Here is a 23,663-nt window from a genome sequence, read left to right as displayed (position 1 = left end):
TAATTAGTATTTACACATATTTATAATATTTAAACTTGGTTTGATACGCCAAAAAAAATAATTAATAAACTACAAAACATGTAGGAAACTAAATATTATGTAGGTTCTACTTGCTTTTTCTGTTTGACAATTTTAAATAAAAAATAAACATTTATTAAAGTACAAATAAAATTTTATATAAAAAAGTATTTAAATTAATATTCGATTTTTAAAAATTTAATAAAGTTTCAGTAACAAAAACTATAATAAAAACACAACCCAATTATCTACGAGTAATACTATGTTACCAAATTTTTAATTTAAAGTTATCGTTAAAGTTACGCTATTTTAAAAGAAAACAATTAAACCAAATATATATTTATGAAATTTTATAGTCAAAAAAAAAATTACAATTATATTTTTGTTTAGTTTGTTTCAAGTTTTCTCAATGGTGTATCTATTCGTTTTTTTATATAACAGTCATAGCTTCAAATGTGTGTTGTTATCTTATATAAAGCGTAAAATGTCGTTAAAAAATATAAAGTTAGTTAAGCAGTTACACTCATTTAACAGTCAACATCCTAAATTAATCTTTATGGTCCATTGAATAATTGTACAAACAGGAATAGTTTAATAAAGATACATCATTTATATATGAGGAAATAAAATAATTTATAACAGCATGTTCATTAAGGTCACATATGACAATTCATACAATATTTAATAATACAATATTATATATGTAGGTAATATTATGTATTACACATGCAAAATAGCACAAAATCAAAGGCAACAATTTTAGTTGATCAGTTTGTTTCTTTATTGGTGTTTTTCTTGAATCTGCAAACAAATGGTTTTCCATGTTATAGTTTGAATTTGTTACGAGTGACACGGAAATAAAAACAGTGTAATGCTAATTAATTCATCACCTATAGCATTGTATTTTGGTAAATAATTATAAATAAATTGAAATGTAAAATAACAAGTAGAAATAAACTGATATAAAACTGTTTGGTTGTCGCTGTTCGTCTTTGAGGCTTAAGTGCAACAGTTCATTTGTTCAACACATTACACTTTTCCTTACAACTTACGCTTATCTTGCGAATCGACCGAATTTTGTACCTATCCTATCTCCATACAATCTCAATTTAAATAACGGTGACGACGGCTATTCAACATCCGTGAAGAATCTGGACTTCCAGCCGTAATACCATCGACAACTCATGAGCACCTTGAGTATGTTCCTAAGACCGTATCCTCTTTTGACTTTTGACAATATAAAATAATAAGTTTTAATTTTTTTTTATACAATTTATCATAAAAATCCGTATTTTTTGGTATATCATAGAAATCACATTAATTTAGGTGTTCGCCACAAATCATAAGTCATGAAAAAATATTAAAAGAACGGAAGGCATAAAAGTCTAATGGATGTTTTACTCATTTTGTACCTTTTGACGTTGAAAATCCCACAATTTTAGGTTTGTGTATTCTCCAATTAAATACAGCGAGGCGCTGTGTATGAACAACCCCAAAAAGAATAACGTCCTATAGAACATGTTTAGTTGACTGAGAATTGGGTACACCCACAAATTACATTGGCTGTATACAATATGAATCCTGAAATCAATAAAACAATAATCCAGAATATTTAAATCATATAAGAAACCAATGAAATCAATATGATAATTGTATTATATATGAAGGGCACAGGGAAAAAAACGGTAGTAGTCACATTATGAAACTTTTTTTTTCCAAATAGTTTTTTTCAATTTATGCCAATATTTTATTAAATTTATGAAATAGATTGTTTAAATAAATACATTTATTATTAGAGTAGCATTTAATGTGATTTTTTTTGTTATTTTGTAAGAGGTAGAGGAGTTTACGAACTTTGTTTTTGCTATATTTAGAATTTTCATAATGTGACAACTACCGTTTTTCCCCTGTGCCCTTCATATGATAATACGTTACAATATGTAGATTCAAAGAAACTTTGAAAAAAAAGCCTCATACATTTGTACTATTACTTCAACAGCAGGTATTTGACATACAATTTAAACTTTTATTTTAACGACGCAGTGTCATAGTGGTAATAGTCAATACAATCAGAGGACTCCAATAAAATAATGTGTGTGAAATCTTAGTCATAAAATATAAAGTTTTACTAATACAATCTTAGTAGGACGAAGAAACGGCGTTTATTATCATAGAAAATGTTATAAAGCGAAACTGACAAAAGAGTTAACTGTATTAAATTCGTATCAAGATGTGCTCACCATACAAAGTATGTTAAAATATAACTTGAAGTTATTCGCAATCCATGAACACGAGACGGGTACGGCCGGTAAGCAGTGATCATTTCCAAGCAAGCAAACACGGACACAAACGTGTGCATAGTGTGGTTTAACCAGCTGGGGAAGTAGACATCCAAATATTTGGGCATTACCAAATTGCGATCGAGGAAATATAAGCCCCAAAACATCGTGGATACAAACTGGAATGTGAACCAAAAATAAAGGTTCAAATTAATAATAATGGAAAAATGGAAAAACATAAAATAAACATGTGTTAAACGATTAAACAGTTCTAATTTTCAGTACCTTGTACTAATTAGAAATACCCAATAATCTTCGTTTATATCAATATACGTCATATCATATTTATATATTATAGAGTGTACCTAGTATAGACAAATTTTCGCAACTTTATAGTTACACTAAGATTTTTTGAGAACCTTTTATGAAATAACTAATATATAAAACGATTGACGCAGATTAAAAATGGTAGTTATTATAAAGGTACCAATTGATTCACATTTTTAAAAATTTGTTATATCAAAGTAGGTATTTTAATATCTCTATATATGTATAATATTGAACTCAATAGTATTCGAAGTAAGATAATATTATTTGTTTAATAGATCGTTTACTGTGGCCAACATAAAATGCATCACACATCACAGTATTATAACCTTGGTTAATGGTTTGCTTTAGAATGTAAAGGTTAAATCTAACTATTTAAATACATTTTTAAGTTATATAAATAAACACCACCTTATTATTATCATTACTATAATTTATACTAAATAATTAATCATGTCACAGTATTTAACTATATAATATGTATAATACATTCTTCTTCTTCTTAGGTACATCAGCCACTAGCACCATGCTGAAATACAGCCTTGCTTCCAGTTTTTCCTATCCGAATAATAATAGGGAATTGTTTTATTATGACGTAAACATTAACACTTAAGTAGAATTAATGAAACCGCATAATTAAACAGTTTTATAGATTATCAAAATATAATAAAAACATATGAAATAGCGTGACTAAAAAAAAAAAGTTTAGTAGCCGTTTGCACCAACTATACCGAAAATATAAGTATAGTTTAAACTAAAGATCAGTACTCCTGAAATATCTTTATATTTTATAAATAATTACTTCATTATAATATCCATTACTCGTTTTCTAACTGTAATCTTTTTTAATAGGTACATACAAATATTACCAAAATATCACAATGTTACTAATTTCAATAAAATATAAAAATTGTTTAAAGGAATACAATTGTATACATAAATTTAACATTTTAAAATAAAATACGTGTTACTAAATTAGGTTTTAATTATATTGTAAATTTAAAAAGAATAGATAATTTAGTGTTTGTGGTAAAAAAATATGTAATATTGCTAATTGCAAATTAGACCTGGAAGGTGTGGTGAGTAAAGGCCCTGCGGTACAGATAAATATTACTACAACGTTTAGCACACCTGAAATACTAAGTAGTGTCTCAGTTCCACGTATACTCTGCAGTACTGTCCAACTGATATTTGATTAGCTGTGGTAGCTTAAATATGATAATTTTAAACAACTACTAAAATATTTCAAATAATATTAAATAATTCGTAAATTATTATAACATAAGTATTTAAAGAAAAAAAAAATAGTAATTCTTACCGTACTCCCTGGAAACACAATACATGCGAAGAAACAGCTTTTCACTTGAGATAGTTTGTCAAAAGTTGGTGTTTTGGATGAGGAAACAATTGAACAAATATCCTCAATCAATGCGTAGGTGAAATATAAAGCCAAGAAACACTAAAAAAAAAAAAAAAATGATAATATTTTAGAATATATAGTGAATAAATGTACAACAGAAAAATGGATCCACGGTTTAGATGTAGATAATACTGCAATATGCATAGAATAAGGCGTATTTTAAAAATGTAGTACTTATTTTTAAATTTGAATACTTCAATAATTTTACTATTATTCATTACTTATATAGATATGAACATCAGTAAAAATACAATTAGTGTCTAATTTTTTACAACATACAAACTATTCTAATACAAAAAAAAACCACACATTTTCAAGGTGATGATGGTAGGAAATTAGTAATAATATTCAATGTCAATTATACAAAAGTTATTCAGACATCATAAGTCAGAAACCAGAGCGATCCGAATTGACTCTTTTGTATTCCTCTTAATAGAAATGAACCCTGAATTTTAATGTCCGTTACAAATCTTTAACTAAAACAACTACACATAAACTGTAACGAAATCAATTACCTCAGTACATATGGTACACAATGACCTTGGGGATATTTTTTGTGACTGTTGTTTTGTAACTCTATTATTTTATTACTTCATTTTCATTATATTTGTTAATAGCCTGTAAGTGTATATGTGTGTTAAATAAGAAATAAAATACACACATAGTATATAAGAGAAAATTAAAAAAATTATTTTCGTATCTCAATAATGAAACGTGTAAAAAAACAATGTACCAGTCAAAATTAAAAGTGAAAAATTTCCAAAATAACTTGGTTTATTATTTACACTGAATTTAAAACACACAGATGTTTGGTTTGTAATTCCAACAGATATCTTTCAAAAAGTGGTTGCCTTTTAAGGCTTTTGGGTGTAAGGCCATTCTTACAATTCTTCCATTTATAGATTAAATTGTTCAGACTAATTTTGTATTTTATACGAAAATAGTCATTTACTTATATAGAACTACTAAATTTCCATTCTTACAGCCAATTGATTTCTATCATTGGACGGTGTCTTTTAACACACCTTACACAGCTAATACATCTTTCCTATTGTAAAATCATATGCTTATTGTATTAATTTTTAATTGTACAGATTGTATATTTTTCTAATAAAAAAAAATATATATTTATCCTTACCTACTTAGTAGAATCAATAGATATGTGTTTTTATGTTACTTTCTGGTGTCTGTTTATTATTTATATTGATGAAAAATAAAACATTTAATGATTTTAATTTATACAAAAAGTAGTGTGCGTGTGATAGTTTTTAGAAATTTGCTGTTAACGGCTTTGTGAGATTTTCGCATAATTTTAAATTAATTGTTAAAATATAAATTTAAATATATTAATACATTATATTTTAATCACAAGTGACTACACCGAGTTGAGACTTTATATTATGGCATTCAATTTAGATAATAATATACTCAATTTTTAGTCATAACGGTGTAATTTATAAATACTGTTTATTAGGCGAAAACTAGAATTTTTCAAACTCAGTAAACAAAATGTCGGTAAATAGTAAAACAATGTTTAACCGATAACTAAGAGTAGAACTTTGTATACATGCATGTTAATTGGATATTTTAATCACATTCTTATTGAAGCACGAAAATAGTATTTATGTAAAAACATATATTATTTCAATAATCTGATAAAAATATAAGCTAAGTCTAGCAAATCCCGGCGTGACTTTTAAAAAAAAAAAACACTATCTAATAATATGTAGAACCTGTAGACATGTATGAACCGTATTATTTTCTTCGCAGACTATACATGTATAAAGCTGCTAGGCTGTAGTTTGTGATAGTTGATTTTTATTTAAACGTAACGGATACTTACTCCGTCTAAAAACGTGAGATACTTGAATTGTCCACCGTATGCGTTGGGGATAGGGTTTACGTGGGTTGGTATGTTTACGTGCGTGTAGTTATAGTAAACAGAATACACCATGGTGACAGATGCCACCAAGTGCACGACCACGTTTGGCACTGGTAAATAGCCAGATAAACCCATAGTGCCGTCGGGATAACTAAAAGGTTAAAAAAAAAAAGGCTAAAATGTTAAAATAAAATCGTTTTGTCTATTACAGGAAAACGTTTAACGCGCGTATACAAATAAAGATTTACTGTACGAACGTCGGGACAGGCGGACGAGACGATCGCCGTTGGACTATGACTGTGTAGTTGTGTTACCGGCTGCAGTCAAGGTAACACCACAATGATATTCTATAGTAGCTACTAGTAGCTGGCAGGCAACAATAGCTAAAAGTTACATTCATAAATATCAAGTGTCCCGAAGTGTCTAAATCAAGTGTCTTAATATCAAGTGGCTGAACACAGATAACAATTTTTAGAGGTCAGTCGGCTAAAATGTCTGTTATGGTGTACCTATGTGAAACACAATTTTTTCAAAAGTAGTATATTATATATCTAGATATTGGTCGAATTCAAATCCTTAGTTATACTATAAGTTTAGAATTCAACCCTCAGATGTACACGCGACATGGAGCATTAAAGGTGGATGCTTAAGGCCTGCCGTCTGTTGGTACTTGGTTATTCCAAGTTAAAAAGTGTAGATGAATGAGTGTGACAATATGTTTGTGTGTTCAGTGAAGGTTACTGAGGAACTCAAGAGTACAAAACATGAATGAAATGTCTTGAGGTCATTCAGTATATATTAAATAGGGAAAGAAGTGAAGAGTGTTGACTAAGTAAAAATAAATTAGTTGAAAATATTTTTGATTTTTGATTATCTGAGTGTCCGGCAGTGCGTTTCAAAGTGATTCAAAGATCACAGAATGACAAACGATTTTATAAAATGTCTTTTAAGTTGATAGAATTCAAATTCTAAAGAATTATTTTAATTTAATTTAAAACAATTGAATAACAATAATACTACTATTATTCAGTGCATCAAATACCTATATTATTATTCATTTAATTGTTCTATAAACGTATTACTTACTTATTCACAAAAAATCATTTTTATTGAAACTAAGTTTGCATTTAAAAAAATGATAAATATTATAATATCTGAAGCACTAAATAAAAATAGCCAAAATCAGAACAATTCATATTAAAATTTATATTGAAATTCAACATTAACCTTTAATTACTTTTTATTATTATTTATAGAAGTATAATATAAGTATTCGCTCCACCATAAAAAAGTTAAAACTATAGTTTATGTTATATTTTTTGAAATTGATATTACTCTGTTGAATAATGAAAGCCCGATAAACCCATTGTGCCGTCGGGTTAACTAAAAGACAAAAGGCTAAAAAAGAAAAAAAGGGTTACGTCGGGACAGGCGGGCAAGACGATGCCACCGGCCGTTGGATGTGACTGTGTATTTGTGTTACCGACTGCCGTCTAGGATAATTAATATTTTTTAGAGATTACTAGTAGCTGTTAGGTTACTAGTAGGCTAATACAGTTATTAAAAAATGTATTGCTTGTTTGTTTTTGTTATAGGCCAGTGTGAACTGTTTTTAATAGGTATGCAATTCTAGTGCCCTATTTATCATTGCATTGTATTCTAAATTAATTATTCAAAACGTAAATAGCTTCAAATTTAATTATCATTAGTTTTAATTAACTATCAGGTAAATAACGCGTGTGAATTGAAAATTGTCGTATTGAGTAATTATTATATTTATAATAATACAAGTTTTCTCATTACTGAAACTTTAAAGTGAAAGCAACCTAACTATATGGGGTGAGAACATGTAATATAATTATAATACTATTTATTTGCAATGTCTACACTAGAACATAAGTAATAAAACCGTATGTGTATTATTAACTATTTGTCGATTCATATTAAATGATAACAATAGGACGTTGTATTTTATCATCAAATAAAATCAATAATTCGAACGAGATGTAGTTGGGGGTAGTAGAGCATAAGGCAATCATGTTTTAAAACCCAGTACAGTGGGGTCGGGGCATAGTGAGGACGGGGAGATCACAGGTTTATAGGAATTTTTGAATCTGAAAGTGATAAAACCACTTTTGTAAAAACGCTTCGATGCAAATCAGTAGTTAGTATTTTCAAGTCAGTACAGTCCAAACCAAGCACAGTATAAGCCAGCAAAGTTAGAAAGTATTAAATTGAGGTGCTGTAGTTACAAATAAGCATCAAAGCGTTAATTTGAAAGTGATTTTATCCTAGAGGACTAGTACAGTAGAGTATAGGCATAATGGAATCAAAGCAACGAAGGGATTGAGAGGTCACATGTCTACAGGAATTATTATATATAAAAGTAATAAAATTAAATAAAACCACTTTTAAATAAACGCTTTGATGCTTATTTGTAAATACAGCACCTCATTTTAATATTTTCCAACTTTGCTGACTTATACTGTGCTTGGTTTGGACTGTATTGGACAATGTACAAAATAAAATGCAACAAAAAAATAATTTTCATAGATCCTTAAAATTGTTAAGAGTGGGGCAGTTAAACGAGCGATTTTCCCATTTAAATACATTGGAAAATCGCCCGTTTTACTGCCGTTTTAGAACACAGCATGAAGTTATTATATAGATATTAACTTCATGTTGTGTTCTAAAGAAAAATTGAGTTTCTAATTTATAATCTTACACTGGTACTGTGATGGAGAAAACAATTAATTTTACTTACATATATTACTTATTAGTTAAATATTACTAACGTTTATAGCCACTAGCTGTCAGCTGTTGCCTGTTACATTTATATATCTCTTTAAATAACAATATGCAAAACATTAGTGTTCCTTTAAAAAAATTGTGTAATATGAAATGAATTTTGGGACGGTAGATTGCATAAAAACGAACACCTAATCTAGATTCCATTAAATAACAGCCCTCTCCATAATTTGCATGTAGTTGGACATACACTCATAGTTGACTTTTGGTACAGTCGGCCGCGGGTGATAAAATAACGAGCTAACAAAACACGATGGTGGTTTTGCCGTGTCAGAACGATTAGGTGTCTTAATAAGTAGACAGGTCTACTTGGGTTTTTCCCCCAATAAATCGTGAACCTTCCGGCAATTAAAGAAAAACTGTATTGTCGAATTGTTTCTTCGTTTAATATATTTTGGATACATATGAGTTCTAACTGTTGACAAATTTTCAACTTTAAGGTCTTAAAATTACGGCTAAAAACCCTAAAAACAAAAAAACTTGTACCCCCTCTAGGAGGGTGGAAAATGGGTATAATTTAAATTTGATACAACTGACGTGTGCGGACATACCAATTAAATATTTTTAATAAATTTCAAAACTCCATTGAATTTAATATTTTATTTGTATGATTTAATAATGTCCAATGTCGGAAATCACACCACATAAAAAAATCAAAATAGGCAATATTAATAAGTGTCTAATTTATTTCTGCATCAATAATAATATCTAAATTTTACAGTCATGCTTAAGTTAAAATATTAAAACCACAAATTAAGTCAAAAAATAATTTAAAAAACCCCATACAGTACTTAAGAGTGATCATATAAATAAGGTACTCAACTTATCGTGAACCACTCAATACCTCACTGGGTTTAATAAATAATTGAGTTTTTTTTCCATAGTGTTTTTATACAATACGTGATCTCAATTTCTCACAATTTTTTTGTTTTTACCCCCTCCCAACTTGATTTTTTTGATAGCAACTTTTGAAACTTAAATGGTAACTCATACATTTCATTAATTTTTTAAATTGAGAATAATGTACTAACCAATTTGACTGGTTGTTAACCAATTTTGGATAACTATTATTAAAGTTATTAGAGTTTAAATGTTAGGATGGAAGGATAATATATATTACATATATTGAGACGTTCGAGAAAAAAAATGTAGCCTAAAATTCAAAACGGTTGACTTACGGTCAAAAACATGTTTTTAAATGGAAACCATATATTTTTTGTTTATCAAACAAATGTTCTTATAAAAATTATTAACTCTTGTGGGAAAAATGTTTCGATAAAATCCATAATTTGTGAATTAAGTCTCTTAAGATATTTTTAGCCTTGTTATTTTACTTTGATGCCTATGGTAACCGTGATACATGAAGTAATCTTGGGCATACTTGGCGTAGCCTAAATCTACTCATTCGCATAGTACTAGAAGGAAATCGTTTTATTAATTGGTTTTTTCATAGTAGGTTTATGCCCACTCCATAATAAATACATGGTACGGCACATATTGTTACAAATGAATATTCTTGGGTACTTCTACTAAGTACAGAGTACTGAAAATTAGAACTATTCATTCGATTTGCATATGTTTATTTTATGTTTTTCCATTTTTCCATTATTATTAATTTGAACCTTTATTTTTGGTTCACATTCCAGTTTGTATCCACGATGTTTTGGGGCTTATATTTCCTCGATCGCAATTTGGTAATGTCCAAATATTTGGATGTCTACTTCCCCAGCTGGTTAAACCACACTATGCACACATTTGTGTCCGTGTTTGCTTGCTTGGAAATGATCACTGCTTACCGGCCGTACCCGTCTCGTATTCATGGATTGCAAATAACTTCAAGTTATATTTTAACATACTTTGTATGGTGAGCACATCTTGATACGAATTTAATACAGTTACTCTTTTGTCAGTTTCGCTTTATAACATTTTCTATAATAATAAACGCCGTTTCTTCGTCCTACTAAGATTGTATTAGTAAAACTTTATATTTTATGACTAAGATTTCACACTCATTATTTTATTGGAGTCCTCTGGTTGTATTGACTATTACCACTATGACACTGCGTCGTTAAAATAAAAGTTTAAATTGTATGTCAAATACCTGCTGTTGAAGTAATAGTACAAATGTATGAGGCTTTTTTTTCAAAGTTTCTTTGAATCTACATATTGTAACGTATTATCATATGAAGGGCACAGGGGAAAAACGGTAGTTGTCACATTATGAAAATTCTAAATATAGCAAAAACAAAGTTCGTAAACTCCTCTACCTCTTACAAAATAACAAAAAAAATCACATTAAATGCTACTCTAATAATAAATGTATTTATTTAAACAATCTATTTCATAAATTTAATAAAATATTGGCATAAATTGAAAAAAACTATTTGGAAAAAAAAAGTTTCATAATGTGACTACTACCGTTTTTTCCCTGTGCCCTTCATATATAATACAATTATCATATTGATTTCATTGGTTTCTTATATGATTTAAATATTCTGGATTATTGTTTTATTGATTTCAGGATTCATATTGTATACAGCCAATGTAATTTGTGGGTGTACCCAATTCTCAGTCAACTAAACATGTTCTATAGGACGTTATTCTTTTTGGGGTTGTTCATACACAGCGCCTCGCTGTATTTAATTGGAGAATACACAAACCTAAAATTGTGGGATTTTCAACGTCAAAAGGTACAAAATGAGTAAAACATCCATTAGACTTTTATGCCTTCCGTTCTTTTAATATTTTTTCATGACTTATAATTTGTGGCGAACACCTAAATTAATGTGATTTCTATGATATACCAAAAAATACGGATTTTTATGATAAATTGTATAAAAAAAAATTAAAACTTATTATTTTATATTGTCAAAAGTCAAAAGAGGATACGGTCTTAGGAACATACTCAAGGTGCTCATGAGTTGTCGATGGTATTACGGCTGGAAGTCCAGATTCTTCACGGATGTTGAATAGCCGTCGTCACCGTTATTTAAATTGAGATTGTATGGAGATAGGATAGGTACAAAATTCGGTCGATTCGCAAGATAAGCGTAAGTTGTAAGGAAAAGTGTAATGTGTTGAACAAATGAACTGTTGCACTTAAGCCTCAAAGACAAACAGCGACAACCAAACAGTTTTATATCAGTTTATTTCTACTTGTTATTTTACATTTCAATTTATTTATAATTATTTACCAAAATACAATGCTATAGGTGATGAATTAATTAGCATTACACTGTTTTTATTTCCGTGTCACTCGTAACAAATTCAAACTATAACATGGAAAACCATTTGTTTGCAGATTCAAGAAAAACACCAATAAAGAAACAAACTGATCAACTAAAATTGTTGCATTTGATTTTGTGCTATTTTGCATGTGTAATACATAATATTACCTACATATATAATATTGTATTATTAAATATTGTATGAATTGTCATATGTGACCTTAATGAACATGCTGTTATAAATTATTTTATTTCCTCATATATAAATAATGTATCTTTATTAAACTATTCCTGTTTGTACAATTATTCAATGGACCATAAAGATTAATTTAGGATGTTGACTGTTAAATGAGTGTAACTGCTTAACTAACTTTATATTTTTTAACGACATTTTACGCTTTATATAAGATAACAACACACATTTGAAGCTATGACTGTTATATAAAAAAACGAATAGATACACCATTGAGAAAACTTGAAACAAACTAAACAAAAATATAATTGTAATTTTTTTTTTGACTATAAAATTTCATAAATATATATTTGGTTTAATTGTTTTCTTTTAAAATAGCGTAACTTTAACGATAACTTTAAATTAAAAATTTGGTAACATAGTATTACTCGTAGATAATTGGGTTGTGTTTTTATTATAGTTTTTGTTACTGAAACTTTATTAAATTTTTAAAAATCGAATATTAATTTAAATACTTTTTTATATAAAATTTTATTTGTACTTTAATAAATGTTACATTCGATACAAAAAACGTAAATCCAACAATAGCCAATAAATTCAAAATTAGACGACAGTAAAGTCTCCAGATTGAAGCCACAAATTTACAATTGCATTTTTTAAGCCTTATAGTGCATTACATTTAAAAAGAAATGTGGAAAATTACACATAAAACTATTATAGTGTATTATGTATAGACTCCAAAAGAAAAATTAATATTATAATATATACAATTAAGTTTATATTTCACAATTTTCATACAATTAAATTTAATATATTTTGCTGTATAATTATTTTATAGTAACTTTTTGTATAATAATGAATTTCTATTAAAAATCAAAGAACACTATTCAGTGTAAAAACAATACAATGTCCCATTCCCAGCCAATGCAAACTTATAACTATAAATATAATTGCAATGATGAAATGAATTAGATATTAAAATTGTCTTATATATAGTTGTTATCTTACGATCATAATAAGGAAAATTACCCAAGTATGAATAATTATACAGTTGAATTTATTTTTCACAATTTTCATTGAAATAAATGTAATATATTTTGCTGTATAATTTTTTGAAAGTGAATATTTGTATAATAATGATTTTATACTAAAAAACACAATTCATTGTAAAAACAATACAATGTCCCATTCCCAGCCAATACGGAAATTATAACTATAAATCGAATGGCAATGATGAAATGAATTGGATATTAGAATTGTCTTATATATAGTTTTTATATAACAATGAGAATTTAGACAATTACCCAAGTTTTAAATAATTAAGCATATAATTGCGCGTAAAATCAAAAAAAATAGTAGTGAGGTATCCACATAAATACCAGTCATAAATACCCAGGAGTTTAAGGTAGTTGTAGCCATTCATTTACAAAAATCAGTGGACTTGGCACAAATATTCAAAATGTTACAAGCGTGGGCTTTATTAGCGTTTATTTTGCCGGTTGTAGTTTTTTCTAGTGAAATCGTTTTTGATAGTCAAAACGTTTTTACCGATACAAAAAATATAGTTTTACCGAACACGATTAATTCAAAATTGGATGACAGTAATGCCACGGGACTCGAGCCGGTTTATCCTGAGAGCTGGTTAGCCAATCTCTTCTATCAATCGTTAGTGGGGTTCTCAGTCACAGATGTTGGAAATTCGGCTTGTCGACTACAGTCAAATTTGTACTTAAGCCATTTAAAAAATAACTCCTACTGGGCAGTAAAAAGTAAGCGTTGTTCACTGACCAAGTAACCGTAAGTCTATATTTTCGTTTTAATCTTGTGGATGTCTTTATAAACGTTACGTTAAGAATTATTTTAATATTCAAATTTTTTAACAAAAATTAATCAGATAAAAAAAGACAGTTGCTTCTCCTAATGTGAAGATAAATTTAATCAAAACTGCATCACTACATCAAAATGTTGCTTTAAATTAAAAAAAAATGAATTTATTATCAGTTTTTTTTTAAATTTACAATAGTTTTTAAGACACTATGTTTTATTTTCACTAGAAAAAACTTAATAGTAACGTTAAGAATAATTATTACCAGTAGTATAACCACTGTACCGCTTTCTTCGTGTAGCACCTATATAAATCGGAAATTACTGAAAAGTACTTTAAAAATATTTATAAATTCATTTTTTTTCCCGTCAAAATTGAGAAAAATAGCACAAAAAAAATTGCAAATTTATTTGGAGTATATTTCATTTATATTACTGTTGACAAGCATTGACAAACCAACAAAGTAACAATAACATAGAAGGAATAGATATATTTTCTTTATATCACCACTTCTAGTAAAGTTTTAAAAAACATTTTTTTGGTTTTTTTAATAGTTTTTAAGAAATTGACAGGCGTATTCCTAATAAGTCCCGTACAATTTTTAACTAGGTCCAACCACAAAAATTTTATTTTTAATTGTAGAATACGAAATATAATTTATCAACTTTAGAATTTAGGTATCAAATTATATTTTCATGTCTGTAAAGTGAACCATTCAGATACAATTAATGATCTGTAGCCTTTCAACATAAAGAAATCGGTTCAACAATTTATCCAGTATCAAAAAAAAAAACCAGTAAAGTGGTGTCGGAGCATAATGGGGACGGAGAGGTCAGAAGTCAGATTTTATTATAACTGAAAGTGATAAAATCACTTTTAAACAAACGCTTCGATGCGAATCTGTGGATAGTATGTTCAAACTAGTTATAGTGGTTTAGAAGATATCGTGGGACCAGCAATAATGTACTTAAAATTGAATATTTAGTTTTGTGCAGGATGGATCGTCTGTCTATAAAAATGTACTGTCATAGTTACCCATATATCGTAATAAACAATAAAATGAAATTATTTTCATTACCTGTTGACTGTTGATTCACACACACATAACAACCAAGGAATTGACTACGGCCAAATTGTAAATTTACTCTATTTTTGGGGTTTTTCCTTAATAAAAAAAAATTTGACTACAGATTTTTGAGAAAATTATATGTATTATAGTTATATTTTAGATCTACCTTTGGTCTAATTTTCAGATCTAAATCTCTTAAACTTTGCTTGAAAAAGTGAAATAAAGAAAAAAATTCTATCCCTCCTAAGGGAAAGGGTTTATGGTATTTTTTTGGTTTGTTAATGTTCATCGATAGTACTATGTTTGAAAAACAATTCATATAAATTTGGAACATTTCTGACTATTTTTAAAAAAGTTATAGAGCATCGTAATTTTAAGTTGAAAAGTTTGTACATTTTTTAGGAGTTTTTCTCAATTTTGACAGGGAAGGAGTGACTATTTTTAATTTTTGGCCTAATACAGTACCTTCCAAGTATGATTTCTTATCTATACAGTTGCTACACGAAGAAATCGGTTCGGCGGTTTACGAGGTATCGTGGGTCCAAACACAAAAAAAAATAGAAATAAAAACACATTATTGTAAAAACAATAACTTCTCAGCATCGCATCGAAGCTAAAATACAAATTATTGTGTAAGAATATATTTTTAATTTCCCAATCAAGGTAGAATTGTTTATTAAGTATAATCTCAATGATGGAAATTATTTAAATAATCGAATTGTCTTAGTAGTTTAAGCTTAAGAGTTACTTGATTAAAATTATATTTTTTATTGGAATACATTTAAATATATTTTATTTTATAATGTTTACATAATATTAATAACATTAATCGGTTACATTGCATTTTATAGTGTCAGATTCATGGCCTAGATACCTAAACGGATTATTAATAGGCAACACACATCACATGGGCGTTTATGACGAGTGCATTAGTGTGCATCATCCTATTCAAGGAAAATATTGTTTGTCAACCATCGAGCTTCAAACTTCAACAAACGAAAACTTCACCCAGTACAGTAAAGATGAATACACCAGTTTCGATAATGCTTGGCAAGAGATACTCGGGGTAAATTTAATATTCAAAACAATACGTAATTATGCATGATATTAAGAATATTGATAATGAGTTAGTTGTGTAACACGCCAAAACCGCCAAAAGTAAAAACATTTTCTTAACAATTTTTTATTGGCTGAAGAAATGGGAAAACGAAATGAGACGCGACAGATCTTCAATAGTGATTTAGATAGATTTCAATAGATTTTATTAATAGATCATGATGTATTTGGTGATATTACATTCATTTGACGCCCATATGTTTTCTCATCTTTTGTTAGTGACCATGCACCTACTGTATACGTGTGCTAGGAATTAGCAAAAAACATAATTATAGGTTTATCATTATCTATGCATTCAGAACAAAAGAGTTATTTTATGGAATGCTAAAGGAGACTTATAAATAGTTTTTCTCTTTATATGACCTATTAAATGTTATTTGTTTAATTCAACAGTTTATCGATTATGGTGACCGGTATAATAGAAATGTTATCAAACTCGGCGTCTGTATACCAGAGGCGTGTACATCCGAAGACCTTGAAGTTTCATTACAAAGAGAATTGGATCGTATATTCCTAGCACATCAACTAAGTACCCAAGTCAAAGTTAAACCAGATTATTGTAACACCAACATAAGTTTTTTCCCGTACGACACAGGATATTATTTAACATGGTAAGCATGTTAGGAAAGCAAGGAAGATGCTTCCATCGGAATTTCAAACAAAATAAAAAAATCTCTAAATGATATTGAGAAAGTATTTTTGGGAATTGGTTCAAAAATGTATTTAAGATTTTACCTTACACCTTGGGAGGCTGGACACTTGTAAATAATTTTACAAATATTATAAGAAGCTTTTTACGTAATGTTTTAATTTAAAATACATACTTTGAAATCTATTTTATTCCAATATTTTTTTTTAACAGATTTTTAATTTGTAAATGGGGCATTCTGAGTCAAACCACGCAGTCATTGACCTAACCTCCTCAAATTGTTTTGAAATTTTCTTTTTAAACTTCTTTTGGTCTAATACAAGACTTTTGTTTTTGACATTTTCATGTCTTAGCTCTGGCACATAACCGAAAAAAGCGTTACCAAAAAAGAAATGGGGTTGAAGATGAGGTTGGGGGTGGGAATTAGTCGGTATAAACCCGAAAAAAAGTGTTACCAAAAAAAGCGTTACGCTGTTATCTGATATGAGATAAGAGATAGGGGTGAGTGATAGGGGTAGGGGAAAGAGGGTGGGAGATAGAGGTGGGACATAGGGGGTTAGTGATAGGGGTTGGGAGATAAGGGGTGAGTAATAGGGGTGGGAGATAGGGGGTTGGCAGATAGTGGGTAGGGGATAGGGGTAAGATATAGAAGATAAGAGATAAGAGATATGTTGTACGTTTTACGTTCAAATTAGAATTAAATAATAAATTCAAAACAGTTTGAAGGGCCCAAATTCTCTATGAAATGTTTTGAGCCAGATAACAAACACTACAATTTTAGCCAGAAACTTGACGTTTTAATATACTAGCTTGTTACTGCTTCTTAATATACTATATAATTATCTACAATTCCACCACTACTCTAAATTTATTCGGTACTTCAACGAGACATAAAAATGTTCTATCGTGGTTGCAGACTCGGCTGAAAATAGCTGATTTTTTTGAAATTTGTATCATTTATTTTTTACCCCAAAAATAGAAGTTTTTTAAGTTATTTAAAAAAAAAAATAGATTTCGACCAGTATTCAATTTCTGAAATTTTTATCATAAAATCAGAATCTTAAAACAAATCTTTTTGTCTAATAATGGGAGTGGCTGAGATTTATTTCTATTTTTTTTTTAATAATGAAAATTTTCCAGGCTGGTCACCCATCCTGGATCAAGCAGTAACAGACACAGCTTAACCTCAGATGCCGGGTGGTACACTTCGTCCACACTAGGCCTCTGTATTATTTTTAATGTTATTCGTAGGAACATTTTTCCTTTTTTACTCCCAAAATATAAATAAAATCAAAATTTTCCAAGGTATGTTGTTTACGTCGTTGCTATCACGGCGACGTATTAACATCCGGTGCAAACTATTTTTAGCTACGACAAACCCAATGTTTTGTTTACATAGCTGTCGTTGTCACGGCTGCTCAACATTCTCAATATATACTATTTTTGCCTACGGAAAACCAATCCTTTGTTCGCTTAGTTATTGTTGCACAGCCGCACAACATTTCCGCTACAGCCAACCCTCCGACCAATGAGAGTGCTCGCACCGCCACACCCACGACCAATCAATAGCACCCATGCTCCAGCGTGAGAATATATAACGAGGTCCACACAAGCTTATGAGTCAGTCGCTCAGAGGGATCAAAGGAGTCATCATCTCTTACAACCAGATCCAGGTCCAACCCCATATTGGTGTCCACACGCTGGTGTCCATTCACTAGTTGGTGCGGCCACTTGCCCACATGTTGGTACCTCCACTGGTCCACATGCTGGCGTTTTATGATAAAAATTTCAGAAATAAAAAACTGGTCAAAATCAATTATTTTGAAAAATAACTTTAAAAAAACTATATTTTGGGGCAAAAATTAGTGGTAAAAATTTCAAAAAAATTTAAGTCTTAAGTATTTTAGACCAAAAGAAGTTTAAAAAAAAATTTGAGGAGGTCAGGTCGATGACCGCTTGGTTTGACTCAGAATGCCCCATACGTATTAAATCCCCGGTGTACGTTTTGTTTAGTATTTGTATTGCCTTGCTGATTTTGGTCGTTTCATTTTCTACGGCTTACCATTTAGTTGCTTTACGCAATGTACGAGAAAACAAAATATGTAAGTATACAATAATGAAAAACAATAGATAGTTCTTTTGTATTGAAAATACTATTATTTTTAATTTATATATTTTTTGGTTTACAATTAATATTTTTAACTAATTCTTTAACTAATAAGTCGCATAAATAATAATAAATGTACAATTCTCATGGCATGGACAAAATAATGTAACTCGACATGCTTAATGATTCAATAAAACCAAAGCCATAAGGCATACCTACCCAAAATCGTATAATTTTTCATTAAAATAAAAAATATATAACTTTTTTTATAGCTAGCGATTATTTATTGAACATAATTGCTTAGTCCATGCTTTTTTACAGCTCAAGTTTCGGAAATTACAAATATATTTTCCATAATATCAAATGGAAAAGAGCTCCTTAAGTTCAAAAAGAATAATGAGCTCAATATGTTTAACGGTTTGTCATCATCTTTAATGATGTTGATTATAATATCACATGGATGGATAGTTAGTGTCGCTGCTCCGCATTTGTACCCGCGGCCAATAGAAGAGGTAAACTGTTTTGTTTTTTCCCTTATTATCACATACATGCTGTTTTAAACACTTATTTTTTTTCATACATCACATACAACATGTTATAAACACTTAAAATAAGTTATTACTGTTTTTATTGTAAATCTAATAAATTTCATTATACCTAATCTCATCTTTTTCATCAACCAATGATAAAAATGTACTAATGAAATAATTATATTTTCTTATCTTAGTTTTTTCAAGATACCCACAATAATTTTTTTTTAAGTTTAAGTAATGGAATTGACCCTTTCCTATTTATTTCTGGTTACATCTTATACACAATTATGATTACCAAGTTCAGAAAACCCGGGTGCAATTGGTTTCAAATTCCAAAGATAATTATCTACAAGTATCTAAAGTAAGCCATGCCCTTCTTATAATGATTTCATATTCAACTAGAACTATATTTGTATGCTTATTATTTCAGATCTCTTCCGGTTCACATCACGATGATACTTCTTACGATATTTATTATCCCTCATATGGGGAATGGACCTTTATGGGCAAACAAATCGGGTTTAGAAGCAAACAAATGCAAACAATATTGGTGGACTAACCTATTGGTTATTAATAATTTCATTGAAGGTGAAAAACAGGTAAGTAGTATAATCTGAGTACTTCTAATTTGACAGTTTATATTTTGTTATAATAATTATGCCTACTGGAATTTTAGTGTCTCTTCGCTGGTTATTACATTTCATTACAACTCCAGTTGATGGTTATTGGAATTATCGTCGTTTACATTTATGGAAAAAACCGTAAAATCGGTACTGGTGTATTAGCATTGCTGATTTCCGCGTCGTTAATCCTTCCATTTGCTTTAACTTATTATTCAAAATCAGAAGGAATTACCAAATTCAATATATCGTAAGTATTTTCAAATATTTCTCTTTTATAAATATACTAAGTCTTTGGCATACGATGAAAAATGCTAGTTGTTTATACAGATTAAATCTAGTGGCTTAAAATTATATTAAAAACTAAAAACTTGCAACATTTTATATTGGATATCATAATCTTCTCAATGTATAATAAGCTTCAAGGTTCAGAATTCAGGGACAAGCAAAGATGTCTTGTGGCTATTTGTATAGTACGACCAATTAATAAATCTAGCAGTAGTCATAGAAGTCGCCGTTGCTGGGGCTGAGCTTAAAGAATAGGATGATATTATTTTAAAGTTGTGCAAAATGAACTAAAAAACATCTCTCAACAAAATGTGTAAATATAATATTATTTCAGTACCCTTCGAATTTTGTTTGAAACGAAATTGTATTAATAACAATCGAATCCTTATCCTTTATGGGATCACAAACCCGTTTTGGAAACAACAGAAAACCTAATTTTACACAATGGTAGTTTTACCTCTAAATCCATTTTTTGGCTTCTATTAGTTTTTTAGAAAAAGTACATCTGTATTATGCTTAGCTTGTACTTAGTAAAGTAATAGTAGTAGTATAAGCAATGCAATGTTTTTAAGATGTTTACAATATATTTTTTTGATAGGTTTTTCTTAAATTTAAGTGAGTCGACTAGGTCATACTCATATCATTTCACGCATCTATACAGCAAGCTTTATGTACGGGGTTTACCATTTTATATTGGACTTTTATCAGGTATTATTGTCGAAGTTTTTAAAAAAAAGTATATCAAAATGTCTAAGGTAATTGTATAACAATACAGATAACAATTATTTTTGTCATTTAAAAATAAATAATTTATTTTTTAGACAACTACTATTATAACTACTATGGTCGCCTTTGGTCTTTACATGTATGTCCAATTGTACAGTAATGTATTTTATCAGAGGCACAGGGATTACAATGTCATGGAGTCATCTTTGTATACAGTCCTAGGCCATTTAAATACGTCCTTATTGTACCTGTGGATCGCTATCTGTCAAACGACTTCTAGTGATTGTATGTAATATCTATGCAATCTCATTTTCATAATAGTAATCAAGTTTATAAATTATTAACTTGTTTTCCACGTTTACTGATCACTCTTCCATCGTCTTTTTTATGCAATACATTCTATATATAATATATTTGTATATCATTATTCTACTAATTACTCTTTTTTCAAATATTTTGTTGAGATGTTGGTAAAAAACAAGTACAACATATTAACATGTAGAATTACAAAACCCAAATTTTCATCTTTATGTATATCTTTATTTATGAACGTTGAAACATTAATAGTATACTTGAATGTATATTTTATTTCATTCAATTTTTTAATCAAGATTATTTTACCAGACATTTTTACTGGTTGTAGCCAGTCCTGATTAATTACCTAATAAACTAAAGTCTAACATTTTGGTTTAGTAATGAACGTTGATAACGATGATACTACTCTCTAGCCTTCTTCTCGCTATGAGTATTGAACATAATTATTTAACCCAAAACGTAATTGATCATAACTGGTTGTCGACCAATTGAAATATCTAGGAAACTATTCTCGGTTTAAAATGTCAATTAAATATGTACGTTATATTTGTATTTCAAAAATTATTAGAGCTCTCGAAAATACTTAACTAATGTCGAATAATTAATATATTTAAAATGTTTTAATAGAACTTATCAAACTTATTTCCAACAAAATAATTATACAAAATAGCAATTATTTTTCAAGTAATATTGAACGTCTTACGTTAAAATATGTTTCATCCCGTAAAAGAAAGAATCATGTAACTTTTATATTATCAATTATTCGTAGATTTTCTAGAAAAATACCTGAACAAACGATTCCGTATTTTATTACACAAACTCTCTTATTCAATATACCTGGTCAATCTTACCGTAACATATATGATAGTATCCTCAGTACGGACATCCGAAGTACTGACATCCGGAATAATCGTAAGTTATTTTTAATTAATATTTAATAGTTATAAATGACATAGAACACATATGTTATTAAAATCATTTAACACGAATGTCAATAATAATTTATGACAAGTCTCATGCATTGAATTTTTATCTACGTTTACATTGCTCCATGGACCATACAGTCGACATAACTTAGTCACTTAGTGTGTGTGTATATTGATAAACATTTTAATAATAAATACATTTTTTTATTTTAGATTATGAAATGTATTTATATAATATTAACGTCATTGTTATCGGCTCTAATAATGCATTTGTTTGTTGACGCACCGTTTGGTTTATTGATAAACAGAGTTCTTTTGGGAAGGTAAACTATACCATACTTATAACTATAATCAAAATGATGTATTTTTATAGTTATATGATTAATGAAAATTAAACTTGTTGGTTATAGATCTAGCAGAAAAGTAAAAAACGATTAACACGGAAAAAATGCAAAAAGTCCACTCCAAAACAAAATCACACGACTAACCTATAAGTTTATGCACTTGCTCTAAGCTCAATAATTATTATTCTAAAAGAGAGTGGTTTTAATTATATTAAATTGTCATCACTTATAATGCATGTATTGTATACTTTTTTTTTTTAATTGTAAATTTCTAGTTTTAATTGTCATTTTCATGTGTTTATATATTTTATTTGTGAAGGGTAAATTTAATTAGATAGGATCAATGCAATTAGAGCAAATATTTTACAGAAAATAACCTTTCGTTTAAATTGATTTGGCCTATTACAACACTGTAACATCAGCTAGTTAAAATAAAATATGTTCAATTATTACTGTTCAGTGTTAGTTGTGTTTAATTATATACAGAGTGCCTACTTCATTTTGGGTAAAACACATGGTTTCTCGGAAGATATTAATATATCGGAGAAAAAAATTTCCTTTTCTCTTTTGACAAAAATAATATAATAGGTAATTAGAGTATAATAGGTAATTTAATACAATACGAGTTCAACTAGCGTTTTTAAATTATGTTTAATTTTGAAAAATTAGTATTATAATAAATACAATTGAAATTATATTTCACAATTTTCAGTAATAAAATTTAATATATTGTTGTATTATTATTTTGTAGTGAATTTTTATACAATAATAAATTTATATTAAAAATTAAAAAACACAATTCATTGTAAAAACAATACAATGTCCCATTCCCAGCCAATGCAAAATTATAACTATAAATATAATGGCAATGATGAAGTGAATTGGATATTAGAATTGTCTTATATATAGTTGTTATATAACAGTGAGAATTTAGACAATTACCCAAGTTTTAAATAATTAAGCATATAATTACGCGTAAAATCAAAAAAAA

At 28.6% G+C, this 23,663-nt stretch overlaps 3 protein-coding genes across 4 annotated transcripts; 2 read left to right on the top strand and 1 right to left on the bottom strand.

Moving 5' to 3' along the window:
• Positions 1 to 582: 582 nt before the first annotated feature.
• Positions 583 to 6,456, bottom strand: LOC126845759 (androgen-induced gene 1 protein-like). The gene is made up of 6 exons (XM_050584642.1): positions 6,184 to 6,456; positions 5,888 to 6,077; positions 3,943 to 4,083; positions 2,259 to 2,476; positions 1,431 to 1,599; positions 583 to 819 (listed from the first exon to the last, which is right to left on the bottom strand). Exons 2-6 carry the CDS (start codon positions 6,059 to 6,061, stop codon positions 799 to 801), a joined length of 723 nt encoding a protein of 240 aa, XP_050440599.1. The 5' UTR covers positions 6,062 to 6,077; positions 6,184 to 6,456; the 3' UTR covers positions 583 to 798.
• A 3,929-nt stretch (positions 6,457 to 10,385) lies between these two features.
• Positions 10,386 to 12,177, top strand: LOC126845796 (androgen-induced gene 1 protein-like). The gene is made up of 3 exons (XM_050584696.1): positions 10,386 to 10,598; positions 11,256 to 11,424; positions 12,036 to 12,177. The coding sequence occupies exons 1-3, from the start codon at positions 10,393 to 10,395 to the stop codon at positions 12,054 to 12,056; spliced, it is 396 nt and encodes a 131-aa protein (XP_050440653.1). The 5' UTR covers positions 10,386 to 10,392; the 3' UTR covers positions 12,057 to 12,177.
• A 1,376-nt stretch (positions 12,178 to 13,553) lies between these two features.
• LOC126845555 (nose resistant to fluoxetine protein 6-like) lies at positions 13,554 to 23,192 on the top strand. Of its 2 annotated transcripts, XM_050584253.1 has the most exons (13): positions 13,554 to 13,923; positions 15,900 to 16,114; positions 16,558 to 16,775; positions 18,827 to 18,915; positions 19,242 to 19,432; positions 19,648 to 19,814; positions 19,884 to 20,052; positions 20,130 to 20,323; positions 20,960 to 21,116; positions 21,183 to 21,372; positions 22,172 to 22,314; positions 22,542 to 22,651; positions 22,739 to 23,192. In XM_050584253.1, the coding sequence occupies exons 1-13, from the start codon at positions 13,614 to 13,616 to the stop codon at positions 22,764 to 22,766; spliced, it is 2,181 nt and encodes a 726-aa protein (XP_050440210.1). In that variant the 5' UTR covers positions 13,554 to 13,613; the 3' UTR covers positions 22,767 to 23,192. The 2 variants fall into 2 exon arrangements, with proteins under 2 accessions (XP_050440210.1, XP_050440211.1); XM_050584254.1 differs by lacking the exon at positions 22,172 to 22,314.
• Positions 23,193 to 23,663: the final 471 nt, after the last annotated feature.

This window comes from Adelges cooleyi, unplaced genomic scaffold (assembly GCF_023614345.1).
Source record: "Adelges cooleyi isolate 19-005CV unplaced genomic scaffold, UGA_ACOO_1.1 ACOO_flye_CR_arks_rails_tigmint_CR_PRNA_8, whole genome shotgun sequence".
NCBI lineage: Eukaryota > Metazoa > Arthropoda > Insecta > Hemiptera > Adelgidae > Adelges > Adelges cooleyi.
Note: the sequence above shows the minus strand (reverse complement) of the source record. Positions and strands in the feature narration are given on the sequence as shown.

Coding starts and splice junctions, on each gene's coding strand:
- LOC126845759 (XM_050584642.1), bottom strand. CDS start 6,061: ATGGGTTTATCTGGCTATTTACCAGTGCCAAACGTGGTCGTGCACTTG. Junction 1,600..2,258: donor ATTTTAACATACTTTGTATG/GTGAGCACATCT, acceptor TATTGATTTCAG/GATTCATATTGTATACAGCC. Junction 820..1,430: donor GGGATTTTCAACGTCAAAAG/GTACAAAATGAG, acceptor ATTTGTTTGCAG/ATTCAAGAAAAACACCAATA.
- LOC126845796 (XM_050584696.1), top strand. CDS start 10,393: ATGTTTTGGGGCTTATATTTCCTCGATCGCAATTTGGTAATGTCCAAA. Junction 10,599..11,255: donor ATTTTAACATACTTTGTATG/GTGAGCACATCT, acceptor TATTGATTTCAG/GATTCATATTGTATACAGCC. Junction 11,425..12,035: donor GGGATTTTCAACGTCAAAAG/GTACAAAATGAG, acceptor ATTTGTTTGCAG/ATTCAAGAAAAACACCAATA.
- LOC126845555 (XM_050584253.1), top strand. CDS start 13,614: ATGTTACAAGCGTGGGCTTTATTAGCGTTTATTTTGCCGGTTGTAGTT. Junction 18,916..19,241: donor TGTACGAGAAAACAAAATAT/GTAAGTATACAA, acceptor GCTTTTTTACAG/CTCAAGTTTCGGAAATTACA. Junction 19,433..19,647: donor ACCCGCGGCCAATAGAAGAG/GTAAACTGTTTT, acceptor TTCTTATCTTAG/TTTTTTCAAGATACCCACAA.